The sequence below is a fragment of the Somniosus microcephalus genome, chromosome 6 (assembly GCF_052327205.1).
Source record: "Somniosus microcephalus isolate GS21.2 chromosome 6, FLI_Smic_1.0, whole genome shotgun sequence".
Lineage (NCBI taxonomy): Eukaryota > Metazoa > Chordata > Chondrichthyes > Squaliformes > Somniosidae > Somniosus > Somniosus microcephalus.
The window spans coordinates 185,900,915-185,921,029 of record NC_140992.1 but is presented as its reverse complement, the minus strand read 5'-3'; the positions used below and the strand labels follow the sequence as shown (position 1 = coordinate 185,921,029).

Genomic DNA, 20,115 nt, shown 5'->3' with positions numbered 1-20,115 from the left:
TAGTCAAGAAGCTTGGCAGTCTGCAGAAGAAGCAAGGCTTGCTGTGGACCTTAAATGCAGCAGCAATAATGACGTCATCAGAGGGGACTTTCAGTCATGAAAACCCCATTTGCAAAGGTTTCCCACACATTGGAAATCAATTGGCCAATTCAGTTAAAATTGCATCAATCTCCCACATCCATTTAGATTTGTGTGGGAAACACGAAATTCGGATAACACGACACCATCCCGCACCCGAGTTAAAATCCCCCCCAGAGAGTAGGGATAATGGGTAGGTACTCAAGTTGGCAGGATGTGACTAATGGTGTCCCACAGGGATCTGTGTTGGGGCCTCAACTATTCACAGTATTTAATAATGACTTAGATGATGGCATAGCAAGCCATATATCCAAATTTGCCAATGACAAAAAGATAGGTGGCATTGTAGGCAGTGTGGCTGAAAGCATAACATTACACAGGGAGATCAATAGATTAAGTGAGTGGACAAAACTGTGGCAAATGGATTTCAATGCAGGCAAATGTGAGGTCATCCACTTTGGACTTAAAAGGAATTAAACAGAGTACATTCTAAATGGTGAAAAGCGAGAAACAGTGGACATCCAAAGTGACTGGGGGTCCTGGTACATGGATCATTAAAATGTCATGAACAGGTAAAGAAAATAATCAAAAAGGCTAATGGAATACTGGCCTTTATATCTACAGTACTAGAGTACAAGGAGGTAGAAGTTATGCTGCAGCTGTACAAAGCCCTGATTAGACCACACCTAGTACTGTAACCAGTTCTGGGCACCACACCTTAGGAAGGATATATTGGCCTTGGAGGGAGTGCAGCGTAGGTTTACCAGAATGACTCCAAGGGTTAAATTACGAGGAAAGATTACACAAATTAGGGTTGTATTCCCTAGAATTTAGAAGGTTAAGGGGTGATCTGATCGAAGGTTTCAAGATATTAAGGGGAACAGATAGGGTAGATAGAGAGAAACTATTTCCACTGGTTGGGGATTCTAGGACTAGGGGGCATAGTCTAAAAATTAGAGCCAGACCTTTCAGGAGTGAAATTAGGAAACACTTCTACACACAAGAGTGGTAGAAGTTTGTAACTCTCTTCTGCAAATGGCAATTGATGCTAGATTAATTATTAGATTAATACCAAGGAATATGGGCAAAGGCAGATCAGCCATGATCTCATTGAATGGCGGAACAGGCTCGAGGGGCTCAATGGCCTCCTCCTGTTCCTATGTAATCTGCTAGTGCCAGCAGATCCATAGCAAAGCAAAGGGTCAGGGCCGCTGGCGGAGGTCAGCTAACTCAGCGCAGACCAGTGATTGGCCTTGGGAGCACTCCTATTCGGCATGGCTCAGTGTCACAACATCGGGTCCACTTATCATCAATGGGGCTGTTTGGATGACCAGACTGGTAGAAGGTGGGTATCCATGGGGAAAAATGGACCTCACTGTTTAGGCAGTGGTGGATCAGGCTGCCTGCTGGTTCCACTGAGAATTGGCACAGTAACATGTTTCTTTCTAACGAGGGTAGATCTGGAGCTACAGACCAACTCAATAAAGGCATTAGAAAACATAGAAACATAGAGATAGGAACAGGAGTAGGCCATTCGGTCCTTCGAGCCTGCTCCGCCATTCAATGAGATCATGGCTGATCTTCGTCTGAGATCATAGCTGATCTTACCAGTTCAGTACCCCGTCCCCGCCTTTTCTCCGTAACCCTTAATCCCCTTAGCCTTCAGAAATATATCCAATTCTCTCTTGAAAATATTTATTGAATTAGCCTTCACAGCCCTCTGTGGCAGGGAATTCCACAGGCTCACCACTCTTTGAGTGAAGAAATTCTTCCTCATCTCTGTTTTAAATGATTTGCCCGCTATTTTTAGACTGTGGCCCCTGGTTCTGTGCTCCCCGGCCATTGGAAACATTCTCTCTGAATTCAGCCTGTCCAGGCCTGCCATAATTTTATATGTTTCGATGAGATCCCCTCTCAATCTTCTAAACTCCAGTGAGTACAAGCCCAAACTATTTAATCTCTCTTCGTAGGTCATTCCCGCCATTCCAGGTATCAGCCTGGTGAATCGCCGTTGCACTCTTTCCATGGCAAGAACATCCTTCCGCAGATGGGGCGACCAAAACTGTACACAATACTCCAGATGCGGTCTCACCAGCACCTTGTACAGCTGTAGTAAGGTATCCCTATTCCTATACTCGAACCCCCTTGATATGAAGGCCAACATACCATTTGCCTTCTTAATCGCCTGTTGCACCTGCATGCTCTCCTTCAGTGACTGGTGCACAAGAACACCCAGGTCCCTCTGCACTTCCCCATCTCCCAATCTATTGCCATTTAGATAATAATCTACCCTCCTGTTTTTACCCCCAAAGTGGATAACCTCGCATTTATCCACATTATAGTGCATCTGCCACGTATCCGCCCATTCCCCCAACCTGTCCAAATCGCACTGTAGCCTCCTGACATCCTCATCAGAGCCCACCCCTCCTCCTAGTTTAGTGTCGTCAGCGAATTTGGAAATATTGCATCCAATTCCCTGATCTAGATCATTTATATATATTGTGAACAGCTGGGGTCCCAGGACAGATCCTTGCGGCACCCCGCTGGTCACTGCCTGCCACTCCGAAAACGAGCCGTTTATTCCAACTCTCTGTTTTCTATCCGCCAGCCAGTTCTCTATCCACGTTAATACTTTGCCCCCAATCCCATGAGCCTTAATTTTGCATGATAATCTTTTGTGTGGAACCTTATCGAAGGCTTTCTGGAAGTCAAGGTACACCACATCCACTGCCTCTCCCCCATCTATTTTACCAGTTACTTCCTCAAAAAATTCCAGCAGATTAGTCAAACACGATTTACCCTTTGTAAATCCATGTTGACTCTGTCCGATCCTTTCCCCATTTGTCAAGTGCTCCGCTATTTTATCCTTAATAATGGACTCTAGCATTTTGCCCACAACCGATGTAAGGCTTACTGGTCTATAATTCCCTGCTTTCTCTCTACCCCCCTTTTTAAATATTGGGGTAACATTAGCTACCCTCCAATCCACGGGTACTGTTCCCGAGTCAATTGACCAGTAACCAGCCAATCTGTGTTCAGAGGCCTAAACCAGAGGTGCAGCCTACTACTAGTCACAGCGCTCCCTAGTGATCTCCACATCTCACAGGAACCCTTACCTTTTTAATGAAAACGTGGGTGAGGGTTTCCCAGGAGACGACTCCATGTTCCATAAGCTCAATGAATGCATTGAGTGTGTGAGCCAAACTCTCGCCAGTGCTGAAAAACACAAGAAACAATCACTTCATTAATTGGGGTATTCATCGTTTGGTGTAATACACCCACCCTCATCAAGGACAGAAAGACCAGACTGAGCCAGGGAGATCGGAATGAAGAAACAAAGTCAGGAATGCCACGTTTTGTGCGTCAAGAAAGAACAAACTTGCATTTATATAGCACCTTTCACTTCCTCAGGACGTCCCAAAGCGCTTTACAGTCAATTAAGAACTTTTGAAGTGTAGTCACTATTGTAATGTAGGGCACGTGACAGCCAATTGTGCACAGCAAGCTCCCACAAACAGCAATGTGATAATCTGTGTTTTTTTTAGTAATGTGGGCTGAGGGAAAAATATTGTCCAGGACATTGGGGAGAACTCCCCGGCTTTTCTTTAGAATAGGGATCTTTTATGTCCACCTATAAAGGGCAGACAGGGCCTCGGCTTAACGTCTCATCTGAAAGGCAGCACCTCCGACAGTGCAGCACTCCCTCAGTACTGCACTGGGAGTGTCAGCCCAGATTATGTGCTCAAGTCCCTGGAGTGGGACTTGAATCCATGACCTTCTGACTCAGAAGCGACCCACTGAGCCACAGCTCATACTGCAAGGGTGTCAAGGTGATGGTTCGGAACATTTTGCCACTTATTCTACCCAGTAACAGGAGAGCACTTTGAGCAAAGCTCGGTCAACACTGCTCCATCATGCCCCAGCCAACCTCAGAACCACGCCCTCTGCTGGCCCAGTGTGGCATTTTTGTTTGCCCTTACCAGCCATCCTTGTATCCCCAGTTCAGTGCCAAACTGGACATTTGACACACGGGTCTGTACTTAAAGGTGCTGGGTTCAAACTTAATTGAAATATAGAACCCTTACAGTCAAGGAAGAGATTTTCCACAGCAGATTCAAACATAGGTTCGAGAGGTGACAGGAGAGTGTGTGAATCAGCTACAGTGTCCTCAACCAAATCAAATACCAGGGCTCACCTGAAGTCCCTGGAGTGGGGCTTGAACCCATGACCTTCTGACTCAGAGGCAAGAATGCTACCAACTGAGCCACGGCTAACACTTAAAGCTTGAAGCTCACTGTTCTTTGTTCAAGTAAAGTGCCTTGGAATTACAGATCGAAATACAGGCACACCAGTGAGAAGCCCAAAGATTTTAGTGGTGCATAAGGACCTGACACTTTTATGATATTGTAGGAGTCTACGTACTCCTAGCAAAAAATACTGAACTCGGAGAGGTTCAACAGAAAAGGTTTAATTGTTGAGACTGCATGTTGAACACAAAAATGGCGTCAGAGACTACACCAAGTCCGACTGCCTTTCATCAGTCCACAGCTTCGACTGCTCCTCCCCCGCTCTGGGCTTAACTATGTTGCAGATCGAGTTTCTTAAAGGTGTGATCCTTCTTAAAGGCATGACGCCTGATTTATAGTCTACGGACCGAAAAGCGGATTGTGTCCTTTCTGTGATCGGTACACCACAATATACCAGTTAGTAGCTGTTTTGAACTGATTGCAATAGGCACAGTCACAGGAAGTTGCTCCATAGGTAGAGGTGTTTTACGTAGACTATAGGGATCAGGCAGCTACTCCCATTCCCATAAGTTTGTTTCAAAGACCTGTGAAGAAAACCATTCAAAAGAACTCAGCTGGCTGGCTTGCCTATTTAACTCCGTGATCCAGCTCTGAGGTACTGTGTTATTTACAGAGCACAGAAACAGGCCATTCAGCCCAACTGGTCTGTGCCAGTGTTTCTGCTCCACACGAGCCTCCTCCCATCCCTACTTCATCTCACCCATCAGCATATTCCTTTCTCCCTCAAGTACTTATCCAGCTTCCCCTATCTAGCTATTTGCCTCAACTACTCCTTGTGGTAGCGAGTTCCACGTTCTCGCCACTCTCTGGGTAAAGAAGTTTCTCCTGAATTCCTTATTGGATTTATTAATGACTATCTTGTGTTTATGACCCTTAGTTTTGGACTCCTCCACAAGTGGAAACATTTTCTCTACTTCGACCCTTTAAACCCCTTGATAATTTGAAAGACCTCCATCAGGTCACCCCTCAGCCTCCTCTTTTCTAGAGAAAAGAGCCCCAGCCTGTTCAATCGAACTGACTTCAACAACTGCCTGTTACTGCTCATTCCTGGTGACTGACAACCTGTGAACAAGGCAGTTGGTGGTTTAGTCTGGTGTGACTGATCACCTCCTGAAGTGATGTGGGTGTGCAGTCGATAGACAATAAATAGGTCAACTCTTGGCCCTTCCCACACTATCCTAGATAACATTGTGTACAAGGTGGTAAACAGCTTGCCTATGAGAGTTGGTTTTTTGCATTGGGCCTGAGAAAACAGACCTGGAGGAACCTAAATTGTAACAGGCATGTTGCTAATTTTAACTCAAGTCCGAAGAGCAAATAACGATGGCATTCACGAGTGACTTTCACTTGTTGAGTGGCCCCTAGCGACAGGCCTCGCCTGTGTCTCACAGGCTCGGTAACTCTGCATGATAATTAGTGAAGTTGCCCTCAATTGGGGGCAGGGGATGATGGCATCCAGGTGTTAGCTGTGGCTCAGTGGGTACCACACTCACCTCTGAGTCAGGAGGTTGTGGGTTCAAGTCCCACTCCAGAGATTGAGCACAAAATCTGGGCTGACACTCCAACGCAGTACTGAGGGACTGCTGCACTGTCGGAGGTACCGTCTATCAGATCAGATTGCTCCCTCAGGTGGATGTAAAAGACCCCATGGCACTATTTCGAAGAACAGCAGGAGAGTTCTCCCCGATGTCCTAGTCAATCCTTCAACCAACATCACTAAAACAGGTTATCTAGTTATTCTCACATTACTGTTTGTGGGAGCTTGCTGTGCACAAATTGGCTGCCACATTTCCTACATTGCAACAGTGACTACAGTTCAAAAAGTACTTCATTGGGTGTAAAGTACTTTGAACATAAGAAATAGGAGCAGGAGTAGGCCATTCGGCCCTTCGAGCCTGCTCTGCCATTCAATGAGATCATGGCTGATCTTCTGCCTCAACTCCATTCACTGGCCCTATCGCCATATCTCTTGATGCCCTTACTAGTCAGAAATCTATTGACTTCTGTTTTGAATATACCCAATGACTGAGCCTCCACAGCCCTCTGGGGTAGAGAATTCCAAAAATTCACCACCCTCTGTGTGAAGAAATTTCTTCTCATCTCAGTCCTGAATGGTCTACCCTTTATCCTGAGGCTGTGGCCCCTGGTTCTAGACTCCCCAGCCAAGGGAAACATTCTTCCAGCATTCACCCTATCAAGTCCTGTAATAATTTTGTATGCTTCAATGAGATCCCCTCTCATTCTTCTGAATTCAAGAGAATACAGGCCTAGTTTACTCAATCTCTTCTCATACGACAGTCCCGCCATCCCAGGAATCAATCTCGTTACACTCCCTCTATGGCAAGTATATCCTTCCTTAGTTAAGGAGACCAAAATTGTACACAGTACTCCAGGTGTGGTCTCACCAAGGCCCTATATAATTGGAGTAAGACTTCTTTACTCCTGTACTCAAATCCTCTTGTAATGAAGGCCAGCATACCATTTGCCTTCCTAATGGCTTGCTGCACCTGCACATTCACTTTCAGTGACTCATGTACAAGGACACCCAGGTCCCTTTGAACATCTGCATTCCCCAATCTTTCACCATTTAGGAAATACTCTGCCTTTGTTTTCTACCAAAGTGGATAACTTCACATTTATCCACATTATATTCCATCTGCCATGTTCTCGCCCACTCACTGAGCCTGTCGAGATCCCCTTGAAGCCTCTTCACATCCTCTTCACAACTGACACCTAACTTTGTATCATCAGCAAATTTGGAAATGTTACATTTAGTCCCCTCATCCAAATCATTGATATAGATTGTGAATAGCTGGGGCCCAAGCACCGATCCTTGCGGTACCCCACTAGTCACAGCCTGCCATCCTGAAAAAGACCCATTTGTCTCTACTCTCTGTTTTCTGTCTGTTAACCAATTCTCAATCCATGCTAGTATATTACCCCCAATTCCATGTGCCCTAATTTTGTTCACTTTGGGACTTCCTGAGGTCTTGAAAAGCGCTATATAAATGCAAGTCCTTTTCCTTTCGACCTCCTTCAGGCACCGAGGGTGCCTTTGCCTTGCGCCACGTTCCCAACTCACTCATTGCCATTCTCCACGATGCGGACCAGCACAGCGATCCCGTCCTTACTGATGAACTCCTGGGCAAAGGTGATATCCTTGGAGAGAATGGCCAGCCCCTTCAGCGACTCAAAGCGTACATCGTAATTCCCACTCTGGATCCCGGTGTAGAGGTTCTCAGCCTCCCGGCTCTGGCACAGGAAGAGAAACAGGGGAAGAGTCAACTGAGCAACTTCTACCATTTAAGGAGGCACCCTTGTAAAATGAACTGGAGATTTCAGGTTTTTGGGGAGCAGGTTTTTATTTGAATGGACTTCCAGAGGTGTACGTGCAGGTTTGCCGTCAGTGGCAGGCCCATTGACTGTAGTCCCGTTCACTAATAACCCGTGCTCGCCCACCTACATTGGTCGCCCACCTACATTGGTTCCCGGTCCACCACACGCCTCGAATTTAAAATTCTCATCCTTGTGTTCAAATCCCTCCATGGTCTTTTGCCATCAACTCCCCCAGCCCTAGAACCCTCTGCGATCTCTGCGCTCCTCCAATTCTGGCCTCTTGCGCATCCCCTCAATTTCCATCACTCCACCATTGGTGGCCGTGCTTTCAGCTGCCTTGGTCCCAAACTCTCAAATTCCCTCCGTAATCCTCTCCGTCACTACCTCTCTCTCCTCCTTTAAGCCGCTCTTAAAATATACCTCTTTGATCAAACTTTTGGTCACCTGTCCTAATATCGGCTTATGTGGCTCGGTGTCAAACTTTGTTTTATAATCGCTCCTGTGAAGCACCTTGGGACGTTTTACTACGTTAAAGGTGCTATATCAATACAAGATGTTGTTGAAATCGATATACTTGAAACTGGCTCAGCCCTGAAATTAACATACTGCTTTTATTTTTAAAAGGGTTTCACAGTAACTCAGAAACTAGCGCACGTACATTTTTTTCCTGTGGCAGGGATTTAAACCTGTTACAACCAATTGCTGTAATCCCCCCAAGGAATCATTATTCCCTGAATTTGAATTTAACTATATCCCATGCCTCCCCCCTCCTACCATACCTTGGGTACCTTGCCCACATACTCATTCACGGGTGAGCAAAGACACTGAGCCACAGTCCAGCCTAATCCCATCCAACCCACCCTTGGCGCCTTGGGTGTCAGTCGTAGCACTCTCACCTCTGAATCAGAGGGTCGTGGGTTCAAGTCCCACTCCAGAGACTTGAGCACATAATCCAGGCTGACACTCCAGTGCAGTACTGAGGGAGTGCTGCATTGTCAGAGGTGCCGTCTTTTGGATGAGATGCTAAACCGAGGCCCTGTCTGCCCTCTCAGGTGGACGTTAAAGATCCCATGGTACTATTCCAAGAAGAGGAGTGGAGTTATCCCCGGTGTCCTGACCAATATTTATCAATCAATCAACATAACAAAAACAGATTATCTGGCCATTATCACCATTGCTGTTTATGGGAACTTGCTGTGCGCAGATTGGTTGCCGCGTTTCCCACATTACAACAGTGACTACACTTCAAAAGTACTTCATTGGCTGTAAAGCGCTTTGGGACGTCCTGAGGTTGTGAAAGGCGCTACATATCTTTCTTTTTTTCTTTCCAGCAGGATTGGGAGCCCTGGCCAATTTCTCAGCCTTTCCCCCCTGGCCGACAGCGTTTAAAGTTATCAGCAGGGAGACTGAAGAAAGGGGAGAAGATGAAGAGCAATAAATATCGGAACAGGCGGTTCGCCTCTAGCGACCTTGCTGGCTTTTCGGGAAGTCTTGGAGCAGGCCCAGGGTATTAACTGTCGCAGGCACAATTATCAGCAGCCAGGCACTTAATTGTGACACAGCCCCTTTAAATTGAAATGATCCTTTAATAAAACTTTCACGGGAAGATTCGATTCCGTCAGCGCACCCCCTTTCCCAGGGCCCTTCAGTTGTACATTGTCCCTTTAAAAGAATGTCTTTTTTAAGAAGTGGGGACCACAGGCTGTTTGTATTCTTAAAGCGGTGCCGCCTCATTGCAGCCCAGCAGTAACTGGGCATGGATGCCAGGTCTGTGCTGTACAAAGTTGGTGAATCTCCTCGGGGAACGCTACTGCTTCGCTGCCCCAAATTTGGGGGGCATTCGGTGCAAACCCCGATTATGCACGAATGGGGTTTCTGCCAAATTTACATCAAAGTTAGGCCAATGGAGCCGGAGAAGCCCTGAGGAAACTTGACAGCTTGTGGGCCCCACTTCTTAAACAGATACTATTTTAAAGGGGAAATGTATATTTTGTATATATCTATATATATAAAGCGGCTCTTCTGTCTGTCCCGATGTCTGTCTGTCCGTTCTCTATACGTTTGAAAGTTGCAGAGCGTACCGACGCGCGCGTCGCCTCAAAAGAAAGCTTGCGATTCCGGACCGGTCATAGGCGTATTTACGTTTCGGCCGGACAAAAATCCCGCCCGCGGTATCCCAAAAACGTTCAGCGTTCCGCTCATTAGCATCTCATTAGCGACCGTGTGACGTCGAGGTCCACCAATCGGACGGCGGGTTCCTTCCTACAGTTGAGTGTCGAGTGACTCGACGATTGACCAATCCTACGCTTCGGTGACCTGACCGGTCGACCAATCGGTGCGTGTGTGGGCGGGCCTTATCCTTCTGAACCGAGGTGAGTGGCCGCCATCTTGATTTTTCACAATTTTTTCCCCCACACTTTCTGTGTGTTAGGGAACTAAGGTAAATATTTTAATGATGTGTTAGGGAATTAAATAACAATTTAATAGGGGGGGGGGAGAGCCTCGGGAAATCACGGGGGGGGGGAGAGCCTCGGGAAATCGCGGGGGGGGGGAGAGCCTCGGGAAATCGCGGGGGGGGGGAGAGCCTCGGGAAATCGCGGGGGGGGGGAGAGCCTCGGGAAATCGCGGGGGGGAGAGCCTCGGGAAATCACGGGGGGTGGGAGAGCCTCGGGAAATCGCGGTGGGGGGGAGAGCCTCGGGAAATCGCGGGGGGGCTGGGGGGGAGAGCCTCGGGAAATCGCGGGGGGGGGAGAGCCTCGGGAAATCGCGGGGGGGAGAGCCTCGGGAAATCACGGGGGGTGGGAGAGCCTCGGGAAATCGCGGGGGGGCTGGGGGGGAGAGCCTCGGGAAATCGCGGGGGGGGGCGAGCCTCGGGAAATCGCGGGGGGCTTGCGCCGCCCGCACTGACCGCGCATGCGCCGCCCGCACTGACCGCGCGTGCGCCGCCCGCGAGAGCCCGCTCCCGGCGCCGGCCGCCGCTCAGCATTCCCGCTATCGCAACGGCACCGGACCTCAGGCGCTAGGCAGGGGGAGGGGCCGGAGAGAGGGACAGAGGGGAGTGGGGGAGTAGGGGAGGGGTGGGGTGGGCGAGGGGAGGGGAGGGAGGGAGGGAGACAGGGGAGGGGAGGGAGGGAGAGGAGGGGAGGGAGAGGAGGGGAGGGGAGGGAGGGATAGGACAGGGAGAGGACATGACAGGGAGAGGGGGGACACACAGGGGCAGGGAGACCAAGCGCCCCAAAATTGCCCTCGCAACGCGGGGCTCCCCAGCTAGTATATGTATATATGAGAGCAGGGAAGAGAGAGCAAGAATACATTGCCCTTTTAAATGAGTATATGATATATATATATAGACTAGCTGGAGTGCCTGGCGGTGCCGAGGCTGTTTTGAGGGCATGTTGTTGTTGGAAGAGAGAGAGAGAGCGACTGGGGGGAAGAGAGAGAGCGACTGGGGGGAAGAGAGAGAGCGACTGGGGGGAAGAGAGAGAGCGACTGGGGGGGAAGAGAGAGAGCGACGGGGGAAGAGAGAGAGCGACTGGGGGGAAGAGAGAGCGCGACTGGGGGGAAGAGAGAGAGAGAGACGGGGGGAGGAGAGAGAGAGAGAGACGGGGGGAGGAGAGAGAGAGAGAGAGAGACTGGGGGGAGAAGAGAGAGAGAGATGGGGGAGAGGAGAGAGAGAGAGCGACTGGGGGGAGAGAGAGAGAGACTGGGGGAGAGAGAGAGAGAGACTGGGGGAGAGAGAGAGAGACGGGGAGAGAGAGAGAGAGACTGGGGGAGAGAGAGAGAGAGAGACACTGGGGGAGAGAGAGAGAGAGAGACTGGGGGAGAGAGAGAGCGAGAGAGACTGGGGGGAGAGAGAGAGAGAGACTGGGGAGAGAGAGAGAGAGAGACCGGGGACGGGGAGAGAGAGAGAGAGAGACTGGGCGAGAGAGAGAGACTGGGGGAGAGAGAGAGAGAGAGAGACTAGGGGAGAGAGAGAGAGAGACTGGGGGAGAGAGAGAGAGACTGGGGGAGGGAGAGAGAGAGAGACTGGGGGAGAGAGAGAGAGAGAGAGAGACTGGGGAGAGAGACTGGGGGAGAGAGAGAAAGACTGGGGGAGAGAGAGAGAGAGACTGGGGGAGAGAGAGAGAGAGAGACTGGGGGAGAGAGAGAGAGAGAGAGACTGGGGGAGAGAGAGAGAGAGACTGGGGGGGAGAGAGAGTGCGGTGTATGTAACCTGTTCCACCTTAAGAGAACTACCTTAAGAGATGTACTACTTTCTCTTGGCTGCTGTATACTGTAATACCGGTGGTGACCACACCGGTATATAAGTGTTGTGTAGGGATTTGCTGGGCAGTTCAGCCCTGATCTCCGAATAGTAAAGACCTGTTAAAAGTTATTCTTGTTGTCTGTGTCCAGTGATTGATCCTAAGCATAACTGGGACACACAGACTCAACAGTGGCGACGAGTCCAATCTTACCCTGCGGCAGTTTTACATCCAAGGCAGCTTCGTCCTCAGAACGGGCGTCGAGAAGAGGCATCCGCCCTCATCATCCTGCTGAGCACCATCGCACGGGAGGCATCGAGAACCCGGGTTAAAAAGGCAGTGATCATCCCTTCTACCACGGTGGTGGGTAAGCCGATCAGCGACACGAGCAGAAAGTCGGCCGCGTTGGCTGTGGAGTAGGGGAGGGAAAACGGAGGAATAAGGGCGGAGAACTCGACCACGGCCGGTAAAAAGGGCCAGGCTGCAATCGAGGCCGAGAAGCGCAGCGACAGGGGCAGCTTAAGGCACGAGAGCCGCGGAGAACTCAAATGCAGCCGGTGTAAAGGACCGGGCTGCAAGCGGGGCTGCGAGGCAAAGCAGCGTCGGGGAATTGAGAACCGCTGGGGAGGCGAGAACGGCAGCAACACGGCAATCGCCATTGCAGCCAGCGGGGGAAGAAGGCAAACACGGGAATCCGCCATTGTAGTCGGCGGGGGAAGAAGACGAGCGCGGGAAGCCGCCATTTTAGTAGGCGGGGGAAGAAGACAAGCGCGGGAAGCCGCCATTTTGAGAAAAAGAAAAAAAAAATTAAAAACTTGCAAGGATGCCTAAACATGGGAACATTAATACCTTTGATAGCGATATCGAAGATTGGACCACGTATGTAGAACGCATGGAAGTTTATTGTAAAGCAAATAAGGTACCAGATGATGAGAAAGTACTAACCTTATTAAGCTCAATGGGTGCGAAGACATACGGGCTATTGAAGCACCTTCTATCACCAGATAAACCGGCGGATCAGACTTTCGCGAATATTGTTACTGTCCTGAAAAATCATTTAAACCCCACGCCGCTGATGATAGCGGAACGATTTAAATTTTACAGAAGAACGCAGCTGAAAGACGAAAGCAACGCTGAATTTTTAATTGAACTGCGTAAGCTATCAAAGTACTGTCAGTTTGGAACAGGACTAGCAGATGCGCTGAGAGATAAATTTGTGTGTGGATTGTTAAAAGAAGGAACACAAAAGCAACTGCTTGAGGAGAATGATCTTACGCTTGATAAAGCTGTCACTATTGCAGCATCGCACGAAGCCGCAGCGAGAGGCACGGCGGAAATGCAGCTACGGTCACCGGAACTCAGCACCAATCAAATGGTCTTGGGTACAGTAAAATGTTATCGTTGTGGAAAGACAACGCACGATCAGAACCAGTGCTGGTTCAAAAATCAGGAATGCAGAAAATGTGGCAGGCTTGGTCACATAGCTAAAGTATGCCGGTCAGGAAAGAAGACCAGCAACAAAAAATCACCGCAGGAAAAGTACAGAAAGGTACACAAGGTGACAGAGAACAGTTCGAACGAACAGAAGTCAGATTCAGACTCCAGCAGTAATGAACTGGGTAGTCTAAGAGTACACAATGTTGGTAAGGAAGCAGACCTCCAAACAATTTGGGTCACACTTCAGATAGCAGGAGTCCAAGTGAAGATGGAATTGGACACTGGATCGGCATTGACGGTCATGAATAAGCAAGATTACAAAAGGTTATTCCCACATATTCCCCTACGAGATACGGAGATTGTATTGAAAACATACACGGGGCAAAGAGTATACCCCATCGGGAAGATAGAGGTAAAGGTGGTCCACAAGGGCAAAGAAAGCTGAGGAATGGACTTATATGTGCTACCTGAGGGAGGTCCACCACTACTGGGACGGGAGTGGATTAGGAAAATAAATATGGACTGGCATTCCTTAAAAGCACTAACGGTGGATTCCGGTAAAAAAGATGTCAAACCTAAACGATTGTCCAGAATATCGGACGATGCTAAAGAGGTGTTCCAACAGGGACTGGGAACACTGAGAGGAATTACGGCAAACATCAAGGTTGAAGAACATGCAAACCCGAAATTTTTCAAAGCCAGACCGGTACCTTATGCGATACGACCTGCTGTGGAAGCTGAGCTGGAAGGGCTAGAACGTTCAGGAGTACTGTCTAAGGTAGACTGGAGTGAGTAGGCCACGCCCATTGTTCCCGTCATGAAGCGTTCATCGAGCAACAAGCCGGGGGAACCGGGGAAGGTTCGCATCTGTGGAGATTTCAAGATCACTGTTAATCCGGTGCTTCACACGGTGCAGTATCCGCTTCCGCGGATTGAGGATATCTTCGCTTCGTTGTCTGGCGGGAAACACTTCACCAAGATAGACCTGGCGCAGGCGTACTTACAGATGGAAGTTGAGGAAGAGTCACGCCAGTATCTCACGATCAACACGCATAGAGGCTTGTACCGGTATAATAGACTGGTTTTTGGAGTGGCATCGGCTCCAGCAATTTGGCAGAGGGCCATGGAGCAGGTATTACAGGGAATTCCAGGCACACAATGTTACCTGGACGATATTCTGATTACAGGAGATGATGACGAGGAACACCTTGCAAATTTGGAACTGGTGCTCACCAGATTGAAAGAATATGGACTTCGAGTTAATCGCCAGAAATGTGAGTTCTTTCAGAAGCGGATCTCATACTGTGGTCATGTCATTGACCAGGAGGGGCTTCATAAGTCTCCTGACAAGATCGAAGCTGTTGTGAAGGCTCCCGCTCCGGATAATGTATCCCAGTTGAGGTCGTTCCTAGGGTTGATTAACTATTACCATAAGTTTCTGCCAAATTTATCCACGGTGCTGCACCCGCTGAACGCTCTTTTGCAGAAGGGAGTACCATGGAAGTGGAGCGAGGACTGTAAGAGGGCCTTTCGCAAAAGCAAGGCATTGATCACCTCAGAGGAAGTGTTGGCTCACTTCAACCCAACGCTGCCTATTCGTTTGGCTTGTGATGCTTCTCCATATGGTATTGGGGCAGTACTCTCACACAAGTTGCCAAATGGCCTGGAGAGGCCAGTCGCGTTCGCATCCAGATCATTGACCTCCGCTGAGCGCAACTATGCTCAGATAGATAGGGAGGCTCTCAGCCTTGTGTGGGGAGTAAAGAAGTTTAATCATTACCTGCAGGGCCAAAAGTTTACACTTCTGACAGACCACCAGCCGTTGGTATCCATTTTTAACCCTAAGAAGGGTGTTTCGGTGATGACAGCATAGAGACTCCAGAGATGGTCCCTTTTCCTAGGGGCGCATCAATATCAGATTGAATTCAAAGGTACAAAGCAGCATGGTAATGCTGATGGGCTGTCGCGCCTGCCACTACCTACAGAGGAGGAGGCACCGACGGTTGACCCTGTTGAGTTATTTCACTCGACCATCATCGAATGTTTACCAGTCACCAATGCAAGTATTGAAAGAGAAACCAGGAACGACCCGACACTGTCCCGGGTCTACGAAGTGACAGTGAAGGGATGGCCAGCACATGGTGATCCACTGTTACCGGCATTCTCAGCAAGACGAGAACAGCTGTCCGTCTGTCAAGGAACATTGATGTATGGAACAAGGGTGATTATTTCTCCTAAGTTAAGAGAGAGAATTCTAAAGGAACTGCATGAAGGTCATCTGGGGGGAGTCAAGATGAAAAGCCTTGCTAGGGCTTATGTGTGGTGGCCGGGTATCGACCAACAGATAGAGGATCTGACGAAAAGCTGCTCAGGGTGCCAAAAAGTGCAAAATGCACCTCCGATTGCACCGCTGCATCCATGGGAATGGCCTTCAACCCCATGGCAACATGTACATATTGACTTTGCTGGTCCATTCATGGACTCCATGTTTTTAATTGCGGTGGACGCACATTCTAAATGGCCAGAAGTGATTAAGATGACTACCACTACCTCGGAAAAGACGATCGCGGTGCTAAGAACGATATTTGCAAGAAGTGGATTGCCAGAACAAATATGTTCAGACAACGGACCGCAGTTCGTGTCAGAAGAATTCCAGAAATTCATGAAGAAGAATGGGGTGAAACATTATACCTCTGCCCCATATCATCCGGCTACAAACGGGTTGGGCGAGAGATTTGTACAAACGTTCAAAAAAGCAATAAAGGCCATGAGCGAAGATCAGATTCCACTACAACACAAGGTGGACAAATTCCTACTGGCATATCGAAACGCCACTCATGCAGTGACAAACCAAAATCCTGCCATGATGTTCTATAACAGGAGGTTGCGGTCCAGGTTGGACTTGTTAAAACCAAATGTGCGGAGGGAAGTTGAAAACAAACAGTTCCAGCATATAAATAACAAGACCACTCGGAGTTTCGAAATAGGACAACCAGTGTTAGCCCGGGACTATAAAAACGAGAAATGGCAATCTGGAACAATTCGGGCCAGACAAGGACCCCTGATGTACACGGTAGATATTGGTGAAAATGTAATACGGCGTCATGCTGACCAACTGGTAGAATCGAGAACAAGGGTCGAACCCATGGTTACGGCAGAGACAACCGTGGAAGAAGTTAGTGAACCTGAAGCATCTACCTCAGAAGTGAATGTACCTGATGATGATGTCCAATCCATAAGAGACCAACTAGATGAGTCACCCCAGCAACGAGAATCAGAGACCCCTGAAAGGCGTTATCCAACTCGAATCAGGAGGCCTCCTCAGAGACTGAATCTTTGAACTGTTTTGCATGAAGTTGTATATATATTTATGTTATGTTAAATGGGGATATAACTGTTAAGCTAAAAAGGGAGGATTGTGGTGTATGTAACCTGTTCCACCTTAAGAGAACTACCTTAAAGAGATGTACTACTTTCTCTTGGCTGCTGTATACTGTAATACCGGTGGTGACCACACCGGTATATAAGTGTTGTGTAGGGATTTGCTGGGCAGTTCAGCCCTGACCTCCGAATAGTAAAGACCTGTTAAAAGTTATTCTTGTTGTCTGTGTCCAGTGATTGATCCTAAGCATAACTGGGACACACAGACTCAACAGAGAGACTGGGGGGGGAGAGAGAGACTGGGGGGAGAGAGAGAGGGGGGAGAGAGAGAGAGGGGGAGGGAGGGAGGGGGCAGAGAGAGAGGGGGAGGGAGGGGGGAGGCAGGGAGGGGAGGGAGGGAAGGGGGAGGAAGGGAGGAGGGAGGGAGGGAAGGAGGGGGGAGAGAGGGGGGGAGGGAGGGGGAGGAAGGGTTGGGGGGAGGGAGGGAGGGAGGGGGGGAGGGGGCAGAGAGAGGGGGAGAGAGAGAGGGGGAGAGAGGGGGAGGAGGGGGCGGGGAGAGAGGGTGAGGGAGGGGGCGGGGAGAGAGGGGGAGGGAGGGGGCGGGGAGAGAGGGGGAGGGAGGGGGCAGAGAAGAGAGGGGGAGAGAGAGAGGGGGGAGGGAAGGAGGGAGGGGGAAGGAGGGTTGGGGGGGAGGGAGGGGGCAGAGAGAGAGGGGGAGAGAGAGAGGGGGAGGGAGGGGAGAGAGAGAGGGGAGAGGAGGGGGGAGGGAGGGGGAGAGAGAGTGGAGGGGGGGAGGAGGAGGGGGAGAGAGAGAGGGGGGTAGGGAGGGGGGAGAGAGAGAGGGGGAAGGGAGGGGGGAGAGAGAGGGGGAGGGAGGGGGGAGAGAGAGGGGGAGGGAGGGGTGGAGGGAGGGGGAGAGAGGGAGGGGGGGAGGGAGGGGGGAGAGAGGGAGGGGGGGAGGGAGGGGGGAGAGAGAGAGGGGGAGGGAGGGGGGAGAGAGAGAGGGGGAGGGAAGGGGAGGGAGAGAGAGGGGGGAGGGAGGAGGGGGAAAGAGAGAGAGGGGGAAGAGAGAGACGGTGAGGCAGGGAGGAGAGAGAGAGGTTGAGGCAGGGGGGAGAGAGAGGGGGAGAGGGGGAGGGGGGAAGAGGGGGAGGGAGGGGGGAGAGGGAGGGGGGGAGAGGTGAGAGGGAGGGAGGGGGGGGAGAGGGAGGGGGGAGAGGGAGGGGGAGAGGGAGGGGGACGAGGGGGACGGGGGAGAGGGGAGGGGTGGAGGAGACAGAGACAGAGGGAAGGAGAGAGAGAGGTTGAGTGGCCCGCGGCCGCAAATGGAGCCAAGCCCCGGGCACGGGTGTGAGCCGGCTTGAGGCTGTGAGCGACAGCCGGGCCCGGTTGCCGGGGTAACCCTTTCCCCACTTCCCGAGACCCGCCCCCTGCCCTCCCAAGCCCCGCCCTCCCGAGCCGGCTTCAAGACCGCCGATTGCGGTTGGGTCTGCGCTGGAGCCATGCCCTGGGAACGGGCGTGAGCCGGCTTGAGGCTGTGAGAGAGGGCCGGGCCCGGTTGCCGGGGTAACCCTTGCCCCCCTTCCCGCTCTCCCGAGCCCCGCCCGAGCCGGCTTCAAGACCGCCGATTCGCTCGCGCTCCGGGCCGACGTTGACGCGCGCGCTGACTCCCGCCCCGCCCGCCTTTACTAAGATGGCGGCGATGGCTACGCTCGCCTCAGTCCCGCGCCGCCAGCCTTTAGAAAGATGGCGGCGATCGCGGGCCGCTTGTTGTGCGGGACGGGAGGTGCGTAGCTCGGGTGTGGCTGGGCAACAGAGGCCCAGGCTTCGAGGCCTGCCTGCAAAAACGGTGAAAGGTAGGAAAATTATAGAGGTTAGAGAAAAGATTTACAAATTAATTAACTTTTTTTTAAAACAATTTGTGTTTTAAAAGCAACTTTTATTTTGCTGAAAATCTAGATTTGAAAAGAAACACGCAGAAAGTGGGAAAAAGAAATGAAGAGTTTGGAATCAAGATGGCGGCCACTCACCTCAACTCCGAAGAATTAGGCCTGCCCACACGTGCACCGATTGGTCAACTGTCAGGTCACTGAACTGTAGGATTGGTCAATCATCACGTCACTCGACTCTAGGATGGCCCGCCCGCAGACGCAATGAACCCGCCCCCGTGACGCAGCGATTGGTCGACCGTCGGGTCGCTCGACTGTACGATTGGTCAACCTTCACGTCACTTGATGCTAATGAGTGGATAATGAGCGGAGTTTTGAACGTTTTTTGGATACCGTCGGCACAATTTTTGTCCGACCAAAAAGTAAATACGCCTATGAGAGTCCCCTAATGATAAGCTTTCTTTTGATATATTTTGATTGTATAGCCGGACAGAGAGACAGACAGAGAGACAGACAGAGAGACATACTTATTTATATATATATATATAGAAGATAGATAGATATATATACACACATTTATTTGGCCCATTGCACCTGTGCCTTCTCTCTTCATCAGCTCTCCATTGACTCCATAACCTTCTAGTTTATCTTTTTCAGTTATTTATCCACTTCCCTTTTAAAAGCTATCCTGAATTCTACTTCCACAGTTTTTGGTCAGGCATGCGATGGCCTTACAAACCACTGCGTAGACCAGATTCTCTCCTAACCTCTCCCTCTGTTTTGTTGGTGACACTTTTAAATTTGTGTCCTGTAGTTACCAATTCTTTTTCTAAGAAGTTCTCAAGCACCGCATTGAAGAAAAAAAAATACAAATGTCTCCAATACATTACGAATGCAGTTTGCTTCAGAAGCAAGCTGCCTTAACCATCATGTTTAAAAACCAATTATAAAAAGGATTTATCCGTGGATTCAGCAGTGGTGCAGTACCTCAGTCAGACACCAGGAGGCTCACTACAGCCCCCGGGCAGTGTGGCTCTGCTGAACTCTGGCGTTTGATGCCTTTGTTTGACTGATTCTGACACCGAACCTACCACAACCACTTGCATTTATATAGCGCCTTTAACGTAGTAAAGCATCCCAAGGAGCATCACTGTCGAGACGCACCCCCACCCTGCAGTCTAGTTCAGTCCCTGCCCCTCGCTCACACTGGCCTGGTTAGTCTTCTCTTCTTAGGCAGTCCCTTGGAGCCGAGGATGACTTGTTTCCACATTAAAAATGAGTTTGCAGGTGACTGATGAGTCCAATGCGGGACCTACAGTCTCTGGCACAGGTGGGGCAGACGGTGGTTGAAGGGGCGGGTAGGTGGGTGGGGTGCTTGGGTTGACGTGTGCTCCTTGCGCTGCCTGCTTGTACAGGGGCAAGAGCAGGAGGAGCGTGCGACAC

General features: G+C 50.2%; 1 protein-coding gene across 3 annotated transcripts in view; it reads right to left on the bottom strand.

The window, feature by feature from the left end:
• The window catches only part of elmo3 (engulfment and cell motility 3), a 215,650-nt gene that overhangs the window by 93,841 nt on the left and 101,694 nt on the right, over nucleotides 1-20,115 (bottom strand). For all 3 annotated transcript variants that reach the window (XM_085991016.1, XM_085991015.1, XM_085991017.1), the window contains exons 6-7: nucleotides 7,468-7,637; nucleotides 3,195-3,294 (exon numbers count right to left, since the gene is read on the bottom strand). In XM_085991016.1, the coding sequence (XP_085847142.1) occupies nucleotides 3,195-3,294; nucleotides 7,468-7,637 (270 nt within the window). The remainder of the gene's footprint in view (nucleotides 1-3,194; nucleotides 3,295-7,467; nucleotides 7,638-20,115) is intronic.